At 33.9% G+C, this 23,614-nt stretch overlaps 1 protein-coding gene across 1 annotated transcript in view; it reads left to right on the forward strand.

Moving 5' to 3' along the window:
- LOC143222862 (exportin-1-like) overlaps nucleotides 1–23,614 on the forward strand; it is an 85,783-nt gene that overhangs the window by 54,255 nt on the left and 7,914 nt on the right. The window contains 7 exon segments of the mRNA XM_076449967.1: nucleotides 622–726; nucleotides 7,215–7,340; nucleotides 7,342–7,401; nucleotides 9,421–9,546; nucleotides 12,429–12,500; nucleotides 20,043–20,118; nucleotides 21,939–22,031. Coding sequence (XP_076306082.1) covers nucleotides 622–726; nucleotides 7,215–7,340; nucleotides 7,342–7,401; nucleotides 9,421–9,546; nucleotides 12,429–12,500; nucleotides 20,043–20,118; nucleotides 21,939–22,031 — 658 coding nt within the window.

Here is a 23,614-nt window from a genome sequence, read left to right on the forward strand (position 1 = left end):
GTTTTTTAACAATTAGAATCAGTATTGATAAATAAACTGAAGAAAAATTTAACATTTATTTGTATTTTCCTTTGTGCTTTATCAGAGTATCTTTGAGAGTGTTTGTAGTAATGAATTGTAAAAGTAATAAGCCTTAAAATTTAAACAACTAAAATAATTAAATCTCACAGGCTGTTTTGTCACTAGGTTTACATCAGGTTAAAAAAATCACTTTTATCATTGATTTGTAGAAGGTTGTAAGTGTTATTTTTTGATAGATTACAATTATATAATGTGGGCACTTTAACATGTTAGCTACCTTTTGCAAATTGTATGAGAAATTGTAAAAAGAATTGAAGATGTAGATGTATAAATATATATATTATTATTATTGTCATGCATAGCTGAAAGAAAATGAAATAGGCTGGAAAAGTTGCATCAGTGGCAGCTGTTTATGATATGGAGAAATTAATACATATCTTAGCTTTTCCTGTATAAAGAAAAAAACTACTTTTATGAACAAATGTAAATATTAGATGTTGAAAAATATTTGTTTATAGCACTTTGAATGTTTAAATATTAAACTTTTTACAGCAATCAACGACTATCATAAGAAACATTCCTTTTTTCTTTTTTTATCAGAATGTCGATGTACTGAAAGATCCCGAAGCTGTTAAGCAACTTGGTAACATCTTAAAAACTAATGTTCGAGCATGTAAAGCAATTGGCCATCCTTATGTTAGTCAGGTAAAGGATTAAGGAATCATTTCAATTTATAAAGAACAATATCTGAAACTCAAATGTATCCAACTTGGAAATGATATTTATTGCATAATTTTTTAATCTAAAATTGATTTTTTCTGGTAAATTTAAGACTTGGAGTAATAAAACTCTGGACATAGCCGTATAGTTTTCAGTTATATAATACATGTGTTACTTTGCCTGAAAGCTGTGTTTCTCTTGTGTTTGTTTGGAGGATTACACAAATTTTCCGTTTTCAAAAATCATCAGTGTTCCTCTTTTACTAGTGTATTATCTTTTTTCATTTCACAAAATATGTAATCATCCTGCAGACTGTAGTTTGCATGGCCATAATTCTATATTTAAATCCAATAAACATGATTTGAATGACAAATACAGTCACAGGACAAATGGTAACCCATTGTATTGAGGGAACTTTGTAAGTAACATGTATCATTAAAACTAGTATAAATAGAATAGTATTTATCTTACAATATGTTAATTGTACAACTTGCTTCTGTGTTCTTTTTAGAAATTATGTACCTACCTTTTTTTTTTAAACTAGCTTCCACTCATTTTTCATCTCAAGTTGTGTGTAGGTTCAGTGTGTTGCTATTAGTTTCAGAGTTACACACAGGTGTTTTTGTAAAGCAAAAGCTAACCCAAAGTAATAGCTTAAACTTAACAAATAAGCAGGGGAACTAATATAATTGATATATTTCTTCCACTTAACCAATGCCTCTTGGTGTGGATTCCTGTATGTGGTGAGGGGACCTCCCAGGGAAGGTTTTGTTCTTTCAGTTTACCTCCTCTGGGATCTAAACATCCACCTACATGTTTGCCGTGCGTGGCCACTCAAGAAGGGGAGAAGAGGATCCTGATGGTTGAGGGGTCCAACCCTAACACAACACTTTGGCCTTGAATTTCTGTAGATGGGCAGCCTTGGGGTGGCCCCCTTTGAATCAAATGGCTGGTCCACTTGGACTAGGGTCAACCAACTACCAGTGTTGAATGTTCTTAACAGGTGTTTTGGACATTGTATGTGATGCTGGTGTTTGGGTATAGTGCTCTTGAAACCATGGTGTTACTGTAGTGTCCTTGTTTGACATTGTAGTGCATCCCCTCATGGGGCTCCATGGTGGGTGGGGTCAGTGGGTACCAAAATATTTCTTTTTTTATTATGGGTCCTCCAAATCTGTAACACCTGTTGTACCTCATTTTCTTATCCTACTTTCTCTTTCAGACACACCTTTAGGGTAAATCTTTCTCTTTTTCATTTAGAAGGGATTAGAGGGACTTGCTGGCCTTCCAAAGTCAGTAAAAAAGCTTCAATCTGGTAACATAACTCCTTGTGATGAATTCAAAGTATCATGAGGTATAACCTCAATAGGTATATCCCCAATTGCCTTAAATGGAAGAGGAGTTCACTGTGTTGAGAGGGATTTTAAGAACATTCCTGAATCAGAGATTCTAGTTGGTTTCTCCACATACAAAAATGGAATTATGGTGCTGACCAATATTCCCATTCACCACATCCACTTGTCAACCATCAGGGTAGGTTATCCTAATTGCAGGGTATGGCTATGCATTCCAAACTCTCTACAATGTTTCCAGTGTCAGTGGTTTGGTTATTTGAAGATGTCACATCATGGTTCCTTGACGTGTGCTTGTTGCGGTGGCAAGGACCATGATGCCTGTGAGTGTGAAACGGGCCCTCATTGTGGCAATTTCAATGACTCATCCATCCTACTTTCATTTTGACCTACACGGTTGGAAGAAAAAGAGGTGCAGCATTTGAAAATGATTCATAACATTACTTATCCTGAGGCTTGAAAGTTGCTGTCCACCACTTCGTCTGGGACGTATGCTACTTCACTTTGTTCCACTACTACGGTGGGAGTGCAGATGGATCTGCACTCTGTGCCCTCAAAAGAATCATTCTCAAGACAAATGAAAACTCTTTTGACCTCCATGGTTAACATTGATGAATCAACTTCAACACCCATCTCTGTTCCTTACATACGTTCCAACAAATCCCAAGATTCACTTCCTTCAGTTCCAGGTACAGGTGTTTTCTCAGATACATCTTCTCCCACCCTAAGATGCAAAACGATCCTTCATTCATATCCTCATTCTCTGGAATTCTCTTACAACAGCAAAGATCTGCCTAGTCAACCCAGGGCAGGATCCATGGAGATTGATAGAACTCCTTCGATTAAAGACAGTAAAGAAAAAAGACGTGGTCATAAACAGAAGGGTTCTTCACCCAGTTTGCCTACACATAAATAAAAATGGCCACCTTGATACAATGGAATTGTCGAGGTTTACTTTCTAATCTAGATGACATTAAAACACTGGTTGCTTCTTACCATCCTGTATGTCTTTCCTTACAGAAAACATTTCTGAAATCTGCCGATACAGTCACCTTTCTGCCCACCTAGTGTAGGTTCTGATGACAGCACTCCACCATGGACCACCTGATTAGACTTGAAACATCAATCAGAGAAGCCTTTCTCAGTGACATATTGTATCAATGTTCTTTGTCATTGAGAAGGCTTATGACACAACTTGGAGGTATGGCATTTTGCGAGACTATATATATAGGTTATGTGGCCATTTACCCATTTTTATTAAAAAATTTTAAACAGACAGGATATTCCAAGTTTGTGTCAGTTCAACACTTTCCCATACTTTTCTACAGGAACTTGGAGCATGTTTTGAGTGCTACACATTTCAGTATAAAGATTAATGCCATCACTGAACAACTTCCTCTCACTGTTGCAAACGGGCTCTATGTCGACGACTTTCACATCTCATATCAGTCGTCGAACATGAGATATATTGAGAGGCAACTACAAACTGCCCTTGATTGTGTCTGAAGTGGACCATGGTAAACGGCTTTAATTTCTCTCTCTCTTAAACCGTTTGCACTTTTGCTGCTAAAGGGGTATTTACTATGATTCTGAACTCCGTATTGGTGAAATTGTGCTGCTTGTTGTTCATCAGACAAAGTTCTTGGGGCTTTTTGACCATAAGCTGACCCTTATACCACACATCAAGCAGCTACCAGTGAAATGTACAAGAGCACTGAACATCCTCCATGTCCTCTCTTCCACCACTTGGGGAGTGGATCGATGTTCTATGCTAAAGGTATATCGTGCTCTTATTCAGTCGGAACTCGACTATGGATCACTGGCCTGTGGCTCTGTCTGGGCCTTGGTCTTAAAGATGCTGGATCCCATTCATCATCAAGGACTTCATCACATTTCATCACTGGGGCTTTCCACACTTCTCCAGTTCAGAGCGTATACATAGGGTTTCATGAACCTTCTTTGCACCTCCACAGTTTGCATTTGTCTTTACCATATGCTTCGAAACATTGTTCCTCTGCCATTACTCCTTTTTGCCTTCTTATCCAGGCACAGTTAGATGAATTGTGTCTGTTCTTGGATAACATTCCTGCATCCACTGGTCAGGCCATCACACCATGGCTTTTTACAGTTCCCAAATGGGTCCTATCTTTAGATCATCTGAGAAAAGCAGACACTCTCAATTGGAAATACTGTCTGCTATTTGTTGAATGTCTTTCGAATCAACCTTCCATTCCTGTTTATACAGATGGTTCGAAATCAGGTGACCGTGTGGGCTCTGTCATGGTTTGTTATGGTTCTATGGTTGCATGCACAATCCTCTCTTCAACTTCTGTGTTCACTGCTGAACTATACGCAGTTTCACTTGCCCTGGATCATATTGAAGCTAAGCAGTACTCCAACTGCACTATTTATACTGATTCGCTTAGTTCTCTACTGGCCCTGGAATCACTTCATGTTACTTTATACCCTGTTCTCACCAATATTTACAGTAAGCCACATTTTACTTTCTTGCTGTTGTTACGATGTTCTGTCCCAAGGTTTGTTCATAACGTTAGAGTGATTTTGGTGATGGTGATTCTGTCCATTTTGGAAATGTTTTTAGTTTTTTAAAGGCTATAAATTTAATTTATACATTAGAAAATGGCTGTAACATCAAATAACTCAAAACCAGGACTGGAAAGGTTAACTTCAGGTGATTAATGCTGCTGGGTTGAACTACCTGTTAGTCATCCTGGCAAGGTATAGTTATAATTACAATTTTGCTGTAGGTCTTTTAAAACTTTTATTACTTTTCTTTCTGAACATGGCCATAATGTCAAATAATTTGGAACCAGAACTGGAAAGGCCAACTTCAGGTGACTGGTGGTGGTTTTTGAACTTACGTGTTTGTTTTCCTAACGATTTATGATAATTACAATTATGTTACAGAAAGTTTTTTAAGGTTTTTGTTTTACCTTAAATTCCTTTTATGAATTTTACTAAATTGACTTTAATTTTAACTTTTTACTGGATGTTTGGCACAAATAGTCTAGTTGATTTGTGCTATAAAACACCAAACCAACCAACCAACTTAACCAATGCCTTGATCTTATTGGATTATTTGAAAACATGTTTTCACTAAAAGTTAATTATCTATAAATAAGAAAGAAAAGTTTTGAGAAATCTCAAGTGGGTTGCAAAGAAGAAAATTCCAACTTTCTGGTGATAGAAGTTTAATTGCTTGAATTAGAGTTTGTCACCATAGGTTGCAAAGAATTATTATTTGAGCTAGAAGTAATTAGCAAACATGTACAAAGACCAAAGATTTACTGTTATGATTTATGTTTTGATACATTTTATTTACAGGGATATGAGGTTTATTAAATACTTCTAAACTGAAAATTACATGTGCAGAAGCAATAAAGAAAATCAAAATTAGGGTCAGACCAGACTTAAAATATTTCTGTTTACTGTAATCTGACCAACTTTCTGAAATTGAGGATGGCAGAGTTTTTTTCTGATATTATGATCTGGAAGATTTTTATTTTCACTAATTTCTGCTAGTGTACAGACTAATTTAACAAAATTTGTTGACTATAGAATGTTTATTACTGTATTATGACTTAATTATTTTCAGATATACATGACTTTGAATTTAAGTTCAATTCAAGTGTTAAATTTAGTTATTTTTAGTAGCAATATTTTATCACAGGTGTGCTTACATAACTGTGCAAATCACATGTTGTGTAGTTTCTCTTAAATTGGCAGTTGTGTTATTGCATCCTGTATTAGAAAGTTAAAGTTTTTCTGAAGTACTAATACAAATGCAATTGTAGTAGATTGTATTGTAAAAATAGAGTAGAGAAGAATTTGTCTTGGTCAATTGTGTTTTAAAATACCTGAACCAACCTGTATACACTTTGAAGAAAAAGAAACTATTATTAATGCTGTGGATACTATTGTGGTAATTCACTGTGTATCAAACCATTGTACATATGTTTGCCTTGTTTTAATATATTATTTTGAAGCAAATGAGCTGTGTAATGTTTTTTTATTGTTGAAATTTATCACCAACAAGTCACAGGCAACTAGTATAAAGAATCTTGTCCATCCACATATAGAAATCTGTCTGATATTTTTTCTTGGAAATTTGCTTAGTTTGAAGGAGATCACCTGATTACTAGTTGACAGCTCAATGCTTGTTGGCCAATGCAGTGAATTTTGGTAACATGGCTTGTTTTACCCCCTTCATGCTAAACTAATAAATATACAACCTCGAAGGGGAGAATTTTCTTTTGTTGAGCATACATAAACAACATGGTGAACATAAGTCTGTTTATTTTTGATGACAAGAAACCCACTTGAAATAAAAATGTATCTCAGAACAGCTGGTATGGGTATTAACATTTTTATTGATAAGGAGAGAACAACGTTTCAACCTTCCTAGGTCATCATCAGGTTAAGAAGGAAGGTCGAAACATTGTTCTCTCCTTATCAATAAAAGTGTCAATACCCATGCCAGCTGTTCTGAGATACAAGTCTGTTTAGTGTATCTGTGTGTGAAAAATGTTCTTGTGGATTGAGGATTAAGATGAAAAACAAATTAATTGTAGTTGTGAACATTAACAAATGGAGGGAAGTATTTGTATGTTTACTTGGTAAACAAGACAAAGGGAAGAACAAACTGTGAAAGTGTGTGCTCCAAAAGAATTAAAATTTTTCTGTGATTCTCTTCATTCTTTATAGGATAAATGTTGATAGTAATTTTACTAATGTCTTAATGCATTACGTTTTAGGTGATCTTGAAACTAGTGGTATTTACAAAATATTTTTGTGAATCAGTTTGAATTAAAAAAACAAAACCACTTGTATTTTATATCAGTTAAGGATTTTATTATTGCTTAAACCAAAATAAATTTTAATAAATGTTGCAGCAAAACAAAATTGTCTCCCAGGTTTTCATTCATAGTTTTTTGTTTTTAATTTTAAAAAAAGTAAAACCTGTCAGAGTTGTTTGTTATTATTGGTGTCTTCATTCATATAATTCTTTCAAAAATAAACTTAAGTGTATTGTTTAATTCACTTTGAGTTGTTCTCTCAGTGTTATTTCTGCCTTTTTTTTTTTTCTGATGGTGTTTATAGTTAGGAAGGATATACCTTGACATGCTAAACGTCTATAAAGTGATGAGTGAAAATATTACTGCAGCCATTGCACTAAATGGAGAAGTGGTTACAAAACAACCTTTAATCAGAAGTATGAGAACAGTAAAAAAAAGAAGCATTAAAGTTGATATCTGGATGGGTCAGCCGTTCAACGGACTCTCACATGGTAAGTTATGCTGGAAAATTTGTTTTACTAGTACAATATTTTTTTCAAGAAATTTCTTTCTGGTGCTTGTCGAAAACCAATTATTTTATTATCTGTACATTTTAGAAAATTAGCTTTATTTAAATGAAGAGCTTTTTTCTTTCATTCTTTTTTTGAAATAAAATTCAGTCACATTTTAAAACTATGTTGTGTGAAATATGTGCACTCAAAAAAGTTAAAATTCCATAATTTCCTTTAATAGGGTAACTTATAAAATCCTTAATATATTTTTTTGGGGTGGGGGAGAAATTATATTCTTTGTTTGTATAATAATTAAAAAAAAAAAATTTGTCGGAAAAGTTGGTATCATTACCTTCTTTTATTTCACTTGGTATAGGTTTGGCCTATTTGATTTAAATCTTGAACCCACACACCAAATTGACATTTAAGAGTTTCAATAGTATAAATTTTAATGTTTTGTTTATCTTCATGTAATTTTGAAAGCTTTCAATCAGCATTACAAGTCTTTTATAAACAAGAAATCAGAATTTCTAATGAGTTTTTTTCCTACTAGTCATTTCTCCATAAATATATGAAGTCAAAGTGTTGGTTGCTTTGAGTGCAAAGCGATTTTCATGTTAAAAAAGTACCTACAATCATCTGAAAATTGTTAAATTTTGTTTGCAGAACCTCTAAAACCTTTGAAATAAGTTCCAAACATTTTCTTTCAGTAAAACGTTATATTTTATCTGTTATTTTTTTCTATTAAACTGAATAAGAGGTTGATTGATGACTGACCTCATAACAACCAGAAAAAATTGAAAAAATTAAAATTATATTTTTTCTTTCTTGAATGACTTCAGTTTACAACAGAAAACTAGACTTACAACTAGAAACTATATACATTCATTTCTAATTATATTTTATTGTACTTTGAACCATGTCTAATTAATGATCCTACCATGGAAGTTGTAAATTACTTGGGAAAGTGTAGCTCAAGTTACCATATCAAATTGAGTAATGCATGAGCTGCTTTCAAGCATACCCCATGAAGAATTTTTATAATTAATTTTCTATATCTTATTTAATCTAATCTAATGAATTTATAATTTTTTAAAAGTGAGTTACTTTTGTAAAAATTAAAAGTACACATGAAAAACAAGAAGTACAGTACTTATTTGGGTCGGTCATTCTTTCTTTCACTATTAATGAAAGTTAGGCCTATTTTTCATACTAATGTTACTACTACTTTAATTAATTTTTAATGTAAGTAAATATTGCATCTAAGTATACAGGAACATATCATGGGAAAAAATAAGCATAGTTCTTTAACCATCATAATTTGGCTTTTTAACTGTGTGATAAGAGTCTTTAAACTATTCCCATGATAATCACAATAAGTTTAGCTGAATTTTTAAACTGGAAGTGAAATAGACAATTCTTTGTATAGAAAACAATGTAATTTAAAAAGTCATTTGATAGATTAAGACTAAAAGTTTGGCTTTCTATTGGGTAAAAATAATACAGCATTAATCGTGTGCCTACGGCAAGTGGGTCTGGCTGTCGAGTTTGTATCTGTGTAACCAAAAAAGATTGAAAGGTATAAAAATTATGTTGTACTTGAATAATAATAATAATAATAATACTGTAAGAAGTAATTTACATGAAATTTCATACTTCTTGAAGGGGTATTAAATAAAGAAGAAATATGTAAAGAGCAAATGTCACAATTCTCGTATTAGGGGGAATAATTTTTTTTTTTATTAATGTTTCCATATAAAATTAAAATATTAAAGTTGTACTGAAATTTTATAAACTGTGTTTCTATGCTAAGTTTATTTGTATAGTGTGATAATAAAATATCTTAAATTTTAAATGTAATTCTTCATAAAATTGTTACATACACACTTTGACCTGTTTGTTTCAAGGGGGTTAAAAGCTTCAAGTTATTGAATATATCAAACAGTTCAGAAACATAATTATCAATTAAAATGCATTCTCAACTGCTTTTTTATGCTGTGTATTTTTAATTGTTTTAAGGTGTTGGAGAACTTTATACCACCACTCTTGGATGCTGTGTTACTGGACTATCAGAGATGTAGTGTCCCTTCAGCAAGAGAACCAGAAGTCTTGTCCACTATGGCTACAATTGTCAATAGGCTAGAGGTGAGTGAATTTTGATACATTATCTAATTGTAAAGAAAAAATGTTAGTAAATTTTGTAATTTAAATTTACAAATATAGAATAAAAACAGTTTTGGTTATATGTAGATCATAATTTCATAGTGTGTGTTATGAGAGAGGATGTTTTGTAATAGAGCTATAATAAGCTCAGAAGACTTAAAACCTAATGTTGATGAGGTTTTAAGTTCATACTTCTTTTTAATTTTTGATTATTGTTTGTTTTTCTCATATTTATCAACGTACAAGATGACCATGGACTTTTTGAGCCAATTAAGTGTATTTTTTGAGGTTTGGTGTAGAGAATGACCACTATTGTCAACTAAATCTGTAATGTTACATTTGTAAAGAAATTATTTTAAACTGTGCTAGCTTGTGCTCTGGGGTAATCAATACAACTACAGGTGATTTACTGCAAAAAAAAACATTTAGAACATTAGAGTAGTTACAGAATGGTTTTAATGTAATATTACTATTTTAGTATAACTTGTCAGATTAATACATTTCAAACTAAAAATGTCTTAATTAACTGGCTTGTGAGATAACTAACATCTAGTTGTAAGGAATTGAGACAAATGATACAATTACAAATATATTATTGTAATACAGTAGGTGGCACAATGTCATTACACTTACTTAAAAAATGCAAACCCAAAGTACGTGGAAAAAATTTAGTTTGGATTAACCCTTTCAAGATGGGTCATAAGTCAAAAGCCATGTCACTGTGTTTGTTGACTTGCATTCAAAATTTCATTGAACTACTATTTTATGAATCTTTGTCAGTACTTTTGGTATCAAACTGGAGATTATAATTCAGATTTTTATATTATACATTTTTTAATTAAAATTTAAAAGTAAACATTAAAACAATACACTTAAGCATAAATTGATGTGTTACATGGTATGTTGAACATAGCACCAGTTCAAAATAGCTTTTATGATGTCAGAATAGAAAACAATAGTTTCATATGAATTGGAAACTCAAGTTATTGATATTGGCAAACTATAATATAAAATAAGAACCTTTTATCTTTTCTTTTTTCTGAAATATCACTAGTACTCAATCAAACTAGGTGGCCAACTCACCTCTACACTTTTTCAAAACATTCTCTAATATACAGTTACTTCAATACATGATGTGAGTATCAAAAGCTCACAATGTTCCCTTGTCGCTTTATTAGCCATTTTCAAATATAATGGAGTTCTTTCTTTTTTTCAAGATGGACCTTTATGCTGGTAAGTTGAGTCTTTTAGCCTTACAAAATTTCATACTTTATTTAGACCTAAATACAATCATAGTAACAGAACTTGGTAAAAATAACCCTTACTTTCATAATGCATATTAAATTCATTCACATACACTGATATTTTGTTAAGATTTATTTTGGAAAAATAGATTTGAAACTTGGATAAAATAAATCTTAACAAAACTATTTAAAACTTCAGATTATTGTCATATGAACAATGAGTTATGAACATTCTCTACTTTGACACACTGTATGTGAAGTAATACAGTGGCAGTACTGTAGAGGTACATCTAGACAATGAAATTCTTAGATAACATTTTTACACTTTTATTTCAAAGTTTTCTAAGTGAATAGAGTAGGAACAAGTAATTTTTTTAAACTCTTGACAGATGCCACATCCATTTTCAACAAATTTGTTTGAACTTTACGGTCTCCATGTATAAGTTAACACCTATGTGTCCAACCACTAAAAAGAGCTCATTTCAGTACGATCTAAGAACAGTTATTTTGCAATTGATACTACGTCATCTTGGAGTACCTGAAATTGGCTATAGGATAAATGGCTATTTGATCAACTAAAGCACTTTCAATTGTTTCTGACCCACATATATTATGTTTAGAGATACATTTTAAGCTGTATTAAGGTCTTACTATTATATTTTAATTATTTATTTATTATGTTTTAAAATTCAGAATTAAAAGATTTAAACAATTAAAAATATACATCATAATCTGTATCTCTCACAACGCTTACAATGTTATGTGCTAAACAAAAATTTTTTGAAGGGTTATGCATGTCTGCCAGAAAAACTGTTATATACCTTGAAGGCACTGTTGATTTGTGTTGTGATGAATAATAGTGGTAAAAGACAAGAATGGAAAATAAAACCTTAAAAATTAACTGTGATAATGAAAAGACCCAAAATTAAAAATATAAGAAAAACAACATTTTTAAAAATATTTTACATGAAATGAAAAGGTATGTATTATTATTTTTATTTCCTAATTTTAATAATTTCATTGCATATTGTACACTGATGATAATAGCTGGTTACATTAAGAAATATCAGAATTACGACGTATTGAAAATGTGTGACTTTATTTTTACAAATCGCATGGGTTCTACATAAAAAGGTTAATGTAGTTTTCACCATCAGAAAATGTATGCAAGCAAGTATCAAGTTAGAGCTAAAGTTGCAAGAACAGAGAGATGAAGAAATGTTTGTTTTTTCAACTGTCAGTTTAATCATGTTAAGTATTATACAATATGCAGAGGAATATTGTTTTTTTTACCTTATTAAGTTTGTTCATACATCACATACTTCATTAAAGTTAAATGAAATGTTGTTTGAAATACATATGGGTGAAAATTGTTCCCTTATTCTGGAGATTATGTTTTGATGCACTTCCCTGTATCTTTATCAGGTGTATAGTTTTAGTAGTGACATTCAGGGTAGCACAGTCCTGAGGGGAAGTTTTGGGGGTGATGTACAGATAGTACAGTTCTGGGGGAGATTTCTTCAGAGTGGGTTGTTGGTTTAGTTTTTGAAAAAAATTAAAAATGTAACAGCATACTTTATTATATAGCATCTTCAGATCACCAAAGTTCTTCTTTTACAGGGAAATATTACACCAGAAATCTCTAAAATATTTGATGCAGTGTTTGAATGTACTCTGGAAATGATCAACAAAGTGAGTTTTATTAATTTAATGTTATCAATTTTTGGAACTTGTCTGGCACTAATTTTACTTGTGCCAAAAGTGTCTTTCAAAATGCTTGATACAGTACTTTTGCTGATTCCCATTTCTTCTGCTAACATTTTAATGTAAGTTCTTATAACTATAATTTTGTAATTTCTGTTGTGGTCAATTTCAATGGCTGAATAGACCTTGGATCATCTTCATATGATTTTCCTCAAAGCTCACACAGGTGGGTTTAATTACTTTAGAACATTTTTTGACAATGTTGTTGACACTAGAGGATTATATATTTTTTAATTTTGTTATCACATGTCATAAATGTGTTGTTAAAGTTAGTAAAAAAAATTAAGTTAGTGAAAGTTAAGTTAAACTGTATTATTGTTAGTTTAGTCGTAATGGGCAATATCTATTTGAGTTTCACAGTGGTATTGTTACAAATTCATTGCCAACAAATTATAGACTTACTGTAAAGACGTTGACCCCATATAAAACTGGCAGTTGTTTAACTTGCTTAAGCTTGGTACACTACATTTTTACTGTTGAATGTTGGATATGTCAGAGAACCATCTCCTACTGTTGCTCCCATATCCTAGTGAATTTCTTGCAGTAATTTTTAATCACAGCACAAAGTTCAATCTTTCCCATGATATTTATGACTGCTTGCTTGTTAAGTTATATGTTACAAGCTTACTCATTAAAATGTTCAAACTTAATATTTATCTAAAAAAAATTGTATATTTTTGTTTTGTTTGTTTTTAGACCATGAACTTTTCAGAAGATCCTCTTATTAATAAAAGTAATACCCCTTGGTGTGAATTTCTGTACATGATGAAGGGACCTCTCAGAGAAGATTCTGTTATTTTAGTTTGTCCTCTGGGATCTAAACACCCACCCTCGTGTTTGCCGTACGTGGCAATAATTGTCCCTCTATACTGGTGGAACTCGAACTGGCCCTTCATTGGTCTGGCAGTACATTGGTCGAATGTGGTGGTATACACTATGAGTTGCTGCTGCATCTATCTCCTGCTACTCTTGCTATTCTTCTGATTATTTTAATCAGAATGGCAGGAGAATGTTTTTCCTGATACCTGGTGCAAGGCTATTGTCCCATCTTTCTTTAAGTTTGGAAAGGACCCCAAGATTCCTTCAAACTACTGTCCAATTGCTTTGATGAGTTGTCTCTGTAAGAACTTGGAGAGGGTGGTTAATGGATGTCTTCTTTAGTTCCTTGAAGCAAGAAACCTCTTGCCCCACTCATTGCGAGTTCTGTCGACAGTGCTCCACCATGGACCATCTGATTCAACTTGACACATCAGTCAGAGAAGCCTTTGTCAAATGACAGCATCTTGTATCAATATTCTCTGACCTTGAGAAGGCTTATGATACTACATTGAGGTGTGACATTTTGTGAGATCTCCATATATATATATATGAGTTACATGGCCATTTGCCCATTTTTATTGAAAAGGTTTTAATGGACAGGAGATTCCAAGTTCATGTGGGTTTGACACTTTCTCATTCTTTTCTACGGGAAGTTGGAGTCCCTCAGGGCTGTGTTTTGAGTGTCACAATTTTCAGTATAAGGATTAATGCCATCACTGAACAACTCCTTCTTACTGTTGCAAACAGGCTCTGTGTCAATGACAGTCGTTGAACATGAGATATATTGAACGGCAGCTATAGACTGCTCTTAATCATTTACTGAAGTGGATTATGCAAATGGTTTAACTTCTCTCTTTCTAAAACCGTTTGCATGCACTTTTGCTGCCAATGGCATATTCACTCTTATCCTGAACTTCGTGTCAGTGAAGTTGTGCTTCTTGTGGTCCCTGAGACAATGTCATTGCAGCGAATATTTGACTGTAAGCTGACTTTTGTACCTCACATCAAGCAGCTACGAGTCAAATGTACAAGAGCACTGAACATCCTGCATGTTCTCTCTTCCAGCACTTGGGGAGTGGTTCGATGTTCTATGCTAAAGATTTATCTTGCACTTATTCATTTGAAATCAGACTATGGGTCTCTATGGCTCTTCCAGGACCTTGGCCTTGAAGATACGTTACCCCATTCATCATCAAGGACTTTGGCTCTACACAGGGGCTTTCTGCATTTCCTCAGTCCAGAGCTTGTACACAAAGTCTCATGAACCTCCTCTACGCCTTTGCCATTTGCAACTGTCCTTACTTTTTGCTTCAAAATTTCAATATTTACCACAAAATCCCACCTGGGAATGTGTTTTCCTTCCTCAGTGGGCTATGCATTTTCAGAACAGACAGTTTGCCATTGTTCCTTTTGGCCTTTGTATCCAAGATGGAACTGAGTTTGTCCTTGGATAACATTGCTGTACCCCTCGGTGTGGATTTCTGTACGTGGTGAGGGGACCTCCCAGGGAAGGTTCTGTTCTTTCAGGTTACCTCCTCTGGGATCTAAACTTCCACCCACGTGTTTGCCGTGCATGGTGACCCATGAAGTGAAGGAGAGGATCCTGGTGATTGAGGGATTCAACCCTGTCACACCACTTTAGCCTTGAATTCCTGTAAATGGGTGGCCTTTGGGTGACCCCCCTTGGGTCATTTGGCTGGTTCAAGTACCAGTGTTGGAAGTTCTCAACAGGTGTTGTGGACATTGTGTGTGATGCTGGTGTTTGGGTAAAGTGCTCACAAAACCCTGGCGTTGCTGCAGTGTCCTTCCTTGATATTGTAGTGTGTCCCCCACAGGGCTCCATGGTGGATGGAGTTAGCGAGCACTGAAATTTTCTTTTTTCCTATGGATCCTCCAAATAAAAATTTTAATAAAATAATGGAAATCGGTCAATAAATAAACTACCACATCTTGAAGACTCTGATCAGCAATCTTCAATGTCTGTACCACCAGTTATACCTCATTTTCTCATCCTACATTTTCTTTCAGAGAATCCTTTAGGGCAAATGTCCCCCTTTTTTATTCAAAAAGGACTGAAGAGACTTGTTGGCTGTCTGAAGGCAGTAAAGAAGCTTCAATCTGGAGACATTAGTTGAAACATCCACATCCCAACACAGTGAACTCCTCTTGAATTCAAAGGCTATTGGGGATGTACCTATTGAGGTTACCCCTTTTGCTACCTTGAATTCATGAAGAGGAGTTATTGTTGAGAGGGATTTGAAGAACACCTTCGAGTCAGAGATACTCGCTGGTTTCTCCATTGAGGCACATCTCCACTTACAAAGATGGAATTACACTGCCAACTAATATCCTCGTTTTGACATTTACATCACCACGTGCACCTGCCACCATCAAGGCAGGTTATCTAAATTTCAGGGTACAGCCATACATTCCAAACCCTCTCCAATGTTTCCAGTGTCAGAGGTTTGGTCACTCAAAGATGTCATGTCTTGGTTTCCTGACATGTGTTTGTTGTGGTGGCAAGGATCATGATGCCTATGAGTGTGAAACGGACCCACATTGTGTCAACTGCAATGGTTCTCACGCTTCCTACTTTTGTTCTTGGCCTAAATCCTCATCCATGATGGAATCCTGCCTGCCACTTGACATGGAAGGCTCAAAAACGGTCATGGGATACTTTCCATAGATATTCCACACTTTCAAACCGCATCGCTTTCCAGCAGGCCCATGCACATGCTAGATGGGTAAGATGTCAAAGCCAGAAGGAATCTTGAATTAAGTTCACAACTGGCATATCTTCTACCACCAGTTCCAAAGTTACATGGGACAGAGTTCGAAAGGTCAGTGGGCACTACAATTCTGTCCCCTCTCTATCTTACTCTCTGGCCAAGAAGTAGCTGATATTCGGAGCATTGCCGATCCTCTAGGTGAAAGCTTTTAACCAGGTATCTAGCACTTCTGCTTATTCCTCCACCTTCTTGGCCATCAAGACTCGGGCAGAGTGATCACCTCTTTCCTTTTGAACTGACTCTCTCTTTGACTATAATCGTCCCTTTACAGTGGTGGAACTGAAACTGGCCCTTCATTGGTCTGGCAGTAAATCAGTTGGATCAGATGATATAGACTATGACATGCTGTGCCATCTATCTCCTGCTTCTCTTGATATTCTTCTAACTGTTTTTAACTGGATCTGACAGAAGAATGTTTTTCCTAATGCCTGTTGCCAGGCTATTATTTTACCTTTCTGTAAGCCTGGGAAAGATCCCAAGATTCCTTCAAACTACCGTCCAGTTGCTTTGACGAGCCTTCTCTGTAAGACCTTAGAGAGGAGGGTTAATGCTTGTCTTGTTTGGTTCCTTGAATCAAACAATCTCCTCTTGTCCATCCAGTGTGGGTTCCGACGACAGCACTCCACCATGGACCACCTGATTCAACTTGAAACGTCAATCAGAGAAGACTTTCTCAAACGATAACATCATGTATCAATATTCTTTGACATTGAGAAGGATTATGACCCAACATGGAGGTATCGCATTTCACGAGACCTCCATATATATGGGTTACGTGACAATTTACCCATTTTTATTAAAATTTTTTAATGCATAGGAAATTCCAAGTTCATGTCAGTTTGACACTTTCCTGTACTTTTCTGTTTTGAGTGTCACACTTTTCAGTATAAAGATTAATGCCATCACTGAACAACTTCCTCTCAATGTTGCAAATGGGCTCTATGTCTATGTCAACGACTTTCACATCTCATATCAGTCGTCGAATATGAGATATATTAAGCGGCAACTAAAAACTGCCCTCGATCTTGTACTGAAGTGGACCACGGCAAACGGCTTTAATTTCTCTTTCTCTAAAACTGGCACTTTTGCTGCCAATAGGGTATTCATTCTGATCCTGAACTCCGTATTGGTGAAGTTTAACTGTCTGTGATCCCTGAGAACAAGTTCTTGGGTCTTATGTTTGACTGTAAGCTGATCTTTATACCACACATTAAGCAGCTACGGGTCAAATGCACAGTAGCACTGAACATCCTCCGTGTCCTCTCTACCACCAGTTGGGGAGTGGATTTATGTTCCAAGTTAAAGATATGTCGTACTCTTATTCGATCAAAACTCAACTATGGACCAACTGTCTACGGCTCTGCCAGACCCTCGGCTTTAAAGATGCTGGACCCCATTCATCATCAAGGACTTTGACTCTGCGCTGGGGCTCTCTGCACCTCCCCAGTTCAGAGCTTATACGTAGAATCTCATGAACCTTTTTTGTACCTTTGCTGTTTGCAACTGTCTTTACTATATTCTTCAAAACTTCGATCCTTACAAGAGCATCTCACCAGTTGTGTTTTCCTTCCTCAGTGGGCCATAGTTTTTCAGAACAGATAATCTGCCATTACTCATTTTGGCCTTCGTGTCCAGGAACAATTGGATGAATTGGGTCTGTCCTTGGATAACATTGCAGTATTCACTGATCAGCTCATCCAACAATGGCTTATTACAGTCTCCAAGTGTGACCTTTCTTTAAGTCATCTGAGAAAAGCAGATACTCCGGATTGGAAGTACCATCTTTTATTTACTGAACATCTTTCAAACAACTTCATTTACTATATTCTTCAAAACTTCTATCCTTACAAGAGCATCTCACCAGTTGTGTTTTCCTTCCTCAGTGGGCCATAGTTTTTCAGAACAGATAATCTGCCATTACTCATTTTGGCCTTCGTGTCCAGGAACAATTGGATGAATTGGGTCTGTCCTTGGATAACATTGCAGTATTCACTGATCAGCTCATCCAACCATGGCTTATTACAGTCCCCAAGTGTGACCTTTCTTTAAGTCATCTGAGAAAAGCAGATACTCCGGATTGGAAGTACCGTCTTTTATTTACTGAACATCTTTCAAACAATCTTTCCATTCCAATTTATACGGATGATTCCAAATCAGGAGACTCTTTGGGCTCTGCCATGGTTTGTTACAGTTCTGTGGTTGTGAGCAGAATCCCCTCTATAAGTTCTGTGTTCACTGCTGAAGTGTATGCCATTTCTCTTGCCCTGGATCATATTGAATCTCAGCAGTACTGCAACTGCACTACTTATACTGACTTGCTTAGTTCTCTACTGGCCCTGGAATCGCTTCACATTTGTTCACACCATGTTCTTGCTGATATTCAAAACCGACTGGCCCGTTTCTCATTAACGTCTACTTCTATCCAGTTTTTCTGGATACTAGGCCACGTTGGTATTCGTGGGAACGAGTTTGCAGACATGGCAGCTAAATCCGTCTACTCTCGCCCTATAACCATTGTGCCTATTCCATACATGGGCTATAATCCTCTATTCAAGGCTTGGCTCTGTGCCAGCTGGCAGTCGACTTGGAGTGAACAATGCAACAACAAGCTTTTCCAAATAAAACCCTATATTGGACTTTGGCTGTCTTGCCTCCATTAGGATTGAAAGGAGGAAGTTGTTCTTACTAGACTACGCATTGGTCACAGTTTTTTAACTCATCGTATTCTTTTATCTGGAACTGATGCACCAGTGTGTAATCTATTTAACACTCAGATTAGCCACATTTTACTTTCTTGCCAGCGTTACGACTCTCAACGACAGCACCATTTTAACACTATTTGGTCCCAAGGTTTGTCCATAACATTAAACAGTGTTATTGGTGACAGTGACACTGTCCATCTTGATAAAGTTTTAAGTTTCTTAAAGGCCATTAATCTTTTTAATGTCATTTAAGTGTTTTAAATGTATACATTAAACCATTTTTAATTGTGGTTCTCTTTTAAGAATTACAATATCTCTCGTTCGATTTGAAATTAGAAAATGGCCGTTACATTAAATAACTCGACACCAGGACTGGGAAAGGCACTTCAGGTGACTAACGCTGCTCTTTGAACTACTAGTTCGTCATCCTGGCGAGTTATTATTACAATTTTGTAGCATGTCTTTCAAAACTTTTATTACTTTTTGAAAATGGCCATAATGACACATAACCTAGAACCAGGACTAAAAAGGCCAACTTCAGGTGACTGATGTTGATGTTTGAACATACCAGTTAGTCATCCTGGAAAGTTATAATAATTATCATTATGACACATAAAGTCTTAAAACTTGTATTACTTCACTTTCTATCTTACAGCTGTAAATTGGATTTAATGCTATTTAAGTTTTTAATTCAAAAATTAAGCTTAGATTTGTTTTACCTTGATTCCTTTTTATAGATTTTTATGATTTTACTTTACTTTTAATTTTTCACCAGATGTCTGAAATGGGAAGCTTAGTTGCTTTGCACTATAAAATGCCAGACCAATCAACCAACTAAAAGTAATATTGTTCAGTAGAATTGCTGTTTATGTTTTGACACTAAGATTTTTTGTTAAATAACTAACAACTGCTCACAGGAATAACTTTCACCATGCACATGAAAAAAACTGTTTTTCATCTACTAATTTGCTATTTGGTGAAATAAATTCAATGTTAAGTGTACTCAGTAATTTAAAAATTACAGGAAATGATCTCTATTTTGGGGTTTTTCTAACCTTAAAACTACTTCAAACCTATCAGAAGTCACTTGTGTTAACTTTTTAATATAAATAAATAAATAAATAGTTACATATGTTTATGTGCTTTTTATGTATTTCAAGGACTTTGAAGAGTTTCCTGAACACAGGACCAACTTCTTTATTCTACTTCAAGCAGTTGTATCACATTGCTTTCCTGGTATGTGAAGAACATTACAATTTCACCTTCTTCCAATATCTCCCTTCTCACAGTGGACAAACTTAACCAAGCTATGCGAAATTAGCACATAGTTAAATATTGTCTCGTTGTGACTTATAAAATCTTACTCTGTCATTTTATAGTTCTGTTGTTGTTTAAGGAGTAAAATTTCCAAACTACTGAGACTTTTTGGAAACAAATGTTTAAAATAGTTATTTTCAACTGAGGATATTAATTTTTTTAAGAAATTGAACAGAAATTCTATTTTTATATAACCAGCCAGTTTAGGCTTGTTTTCAATTGCTAATATATTTTCTCTTCTACCTTATTGGTTATAAAATATAAATAATACACCAAAAATTGAATCTTACTATTAATATGGAATCTTATTTTTAAAATTGGCACTACAGTTGCCTTTGTACCTTTTATATTCAATGAAAATAGTTTGCTGTTGTTAGCTGTACTCATGAAACTTAACTGAACTTACTATCTTATTATAGAAGAAAAATTTTGTAGCTTTGTAATGTAATTTAACACAAACATTTTCAAGAATGAAAAGAATGATCAAAAGAACCTAGAAACGTTTTGTATGTCTGAGAAAGAATCAGTGACACACAAATATATCCAGTATGGTTGTATATTTAGTAATACATATCAACCATTAGTCTATTATGAATTTAAAAAATTATAATTAAGTTATTAATATTCATAACTAAAACATCTTGAGTATATTAACGCTTTCTGATCAGGTGGTGATATTTACAATTTCATAAAAATTATTAATTGGTAAACATCATTATTGTAAGATTTCACAATGATGAGGCCCACCACAAGTTTTTAGTGGTTTTAAATTACCAATAAGAAGGTCTGTAAACCAGAAAGTACCTGTATTTCTGTACTGAAGCATATGAGAAATCAAAACTATGTTGTAGTTGAAATATTGAAAAGCACGTAACTAAAGGAAAGCATGTGTCCGTACAGTTGAAAAGTTATTCAGGAAGAAATGGCACTCTTCAGCAAATGATGCAAATAAATAGAGAGTAAACAAATCTTAATATGATGTACTTATGTTTTTATTGGGTTTAGAGATTTGGAATTCATAAAGTAAAAAGTGTTGTTAATTGAATTTGTATTTTTTGAGACAAGTTAAAAATTCAGTTTTAATTATTTGTGTTGGAAATGACCAAGAAACGTACAAATATTACAGATTTGTAGCTTTCTTTTATTTTGTTTAAAAGTTGTATCAATACAGGTGGAAATTTTAAGCCTTATTTTACCTCAAATACTCAAGAACTAAGGCTTGTGGATGCTGTTATTATGTTGCAAGTCTCTGTCATCTTTTAGTAAGAATTTATCTACTTATACTTAATGCTTTATTAAAATTTTTAGCTGTTTTTCCAAACTGGCAGTGCATACTTTGATGGATTAACACATTTTGATAGGTTTAGAAAAAGTGTATTAACCCTGATGAAGCTGTTGGTTAAAGTGAAAATGTTCTTGTTTTAAATATCTGGGGTAGAAGGTTTTTTTGTTTTCTTTTTAAACTGTTTTCTCAATAAGACATTGTAATTGATTTTGGTTCTTAACTGTGGCCATTATGCTCAACATTTGTGAATTAATTGATCACTGTGTGGTGGTTATTATAAATTTTAGTTTAAAATGTTGCCAGATTGCAGAAAGTAGAGAAGTAACTCAATTGTCACTTTATATACATAAATTATGCCATTTTGTCAGGTATAATAAGAATTTCAAAACGATTAACATGACTTTGAAATGTGAAAATGAATTTATTTTCTAAACAGTTTTTTTTAATCTTATAGCTCTACTAAACATCCCTCCTGCACAATTCAAGTTGGTGCTTGATTCTGTTATCTGGGCTTTTAAACATACCATGAGAAATGTGGCTGACACAGGTATAAAACAGTTTGCTTTTTGATGTTTTTAATATGTATATTGCTCTTAAAACAGTTAGTGGCAGTTAGAGAGTTCTGTGCACACATTAGCCTGTGAATTTCCTGTATGTAAGAGGTAAAATGTTATCTCATGTCCAAAAGGTCCAACATTTGAATGAAATGATCTAGAATGAGTGGCTTAGAAATAGCCTTTTTAAGGTATTTTTTGAAAATATTTCTGTTGGTTATATGTAATTTCAGTTGTTTAGAGGATGGGGGACAAAATACAAATGATAAAAATTTATTAGTCTTGATTTTACAAATAATATATGTAACTTTTAAACTTAAAAAAAGACAAACTTTCTAAGTATTCCACTCTTGGTGATTGGTTTGGGAAGTTACTATGAAAGTGAAAAATATATCTTCACATCTAACTCAAAGGAAATTTTCTTGATACTTAAGTTTTATTAAATACATATTTTATCATTATTAGTTCAAAGTAAATATAATAAATATATTTTTCTATTTATGTTATGGTATGTCGTATTTTAAAATTTGTTTAGATATTTGTGTTAAGTCAGTAACTAATATTCTCTCTCTGTATGGGTAGATCAAAGTGTGATTATTACAACCTTTTTGTGAGTTGTATTCAATACTTAATTAAACTAATATATTATTAATGAGTTATGATGAACTTGGAATCAAAACATTTATATTAAAGCATAAAAATCTGTCTGTCTGTTAACTATCTTTACTAGTAGGTTGTGGATCAATCTCAACCAAACATTGTGGGATGATAGGTTGGAACAAAGGGCATGCTATTGAGAGATTCACAATCCCCTTCACACTTCATTGTTGCTATTATTCAGTATTTATTATCTTTGATGTAAGTTTATTACATACATAAATAGCACCACATCCTTAAAACAACAGCAAAAAAAAACTTAGTTTGAGGGAAGGGAACACAAAGGTCATATATTTCCCAGTGTGTGGGAAATACTGTACAGAGGAACACAAAGAAGTGGTCGACATTATTGCAGTAATATATAAACTCAACTGAAATTTCTACTTCAACAGTCAATATATGGTTGATAAGAAGAGCCACTTTTTAAGTTATACCTACTTTATAAATTGTGCACTGTGACCTTTCATCTTTGGCTTATAAGACCCTTCTATGGCCAGTGACTGTTAATTAATAAAGCAATGAAACACTGTGAAGGGACATTAATAAGAAGTGGGCATTAAAAGAGAGTGACTGAAAGAATCCCTATGGCATTTACTTTGGCTGCTACCTATTCCTGTAAAATTACCTTGATCATTACACAGTGTATTAATGTTTTTCACTTATACATATTGAATTATTAAAGCTATATAAAATATTTTATGAGGTAATAAAGAATACTGTAATAATACATTATGAATAAATTGTGTGAGAGTTAGGATTTTTGTGTTATTTATCATAGCATCCACCCACACATTTTATTGAGCTCATAACCTGGACAGAGGTGGATACTTCAGCTTGTAGTTAATAAATCAGTTTTTGATACTATATGACTTTTAATTTATTGATTGTAAAAGGAAATATTTTAATCCTCTATCTCCCT

Source organism: Tachypleus tridentatus, chromosome 8, assembly GCF_004210375.1.
Source record: "Tachypleus tridentatus isolate NWPU-2018 chromosome 8, ASM421037v1, whole genome shotgun sequence".
NCBI classification, from domain to species: domain Eukaryota; kingdom Metazoa; phylum Arthropoda; class Merostomata; order Xiphosura; family Limulidae; genus Tachypleus; species Tachypleus tridentatus.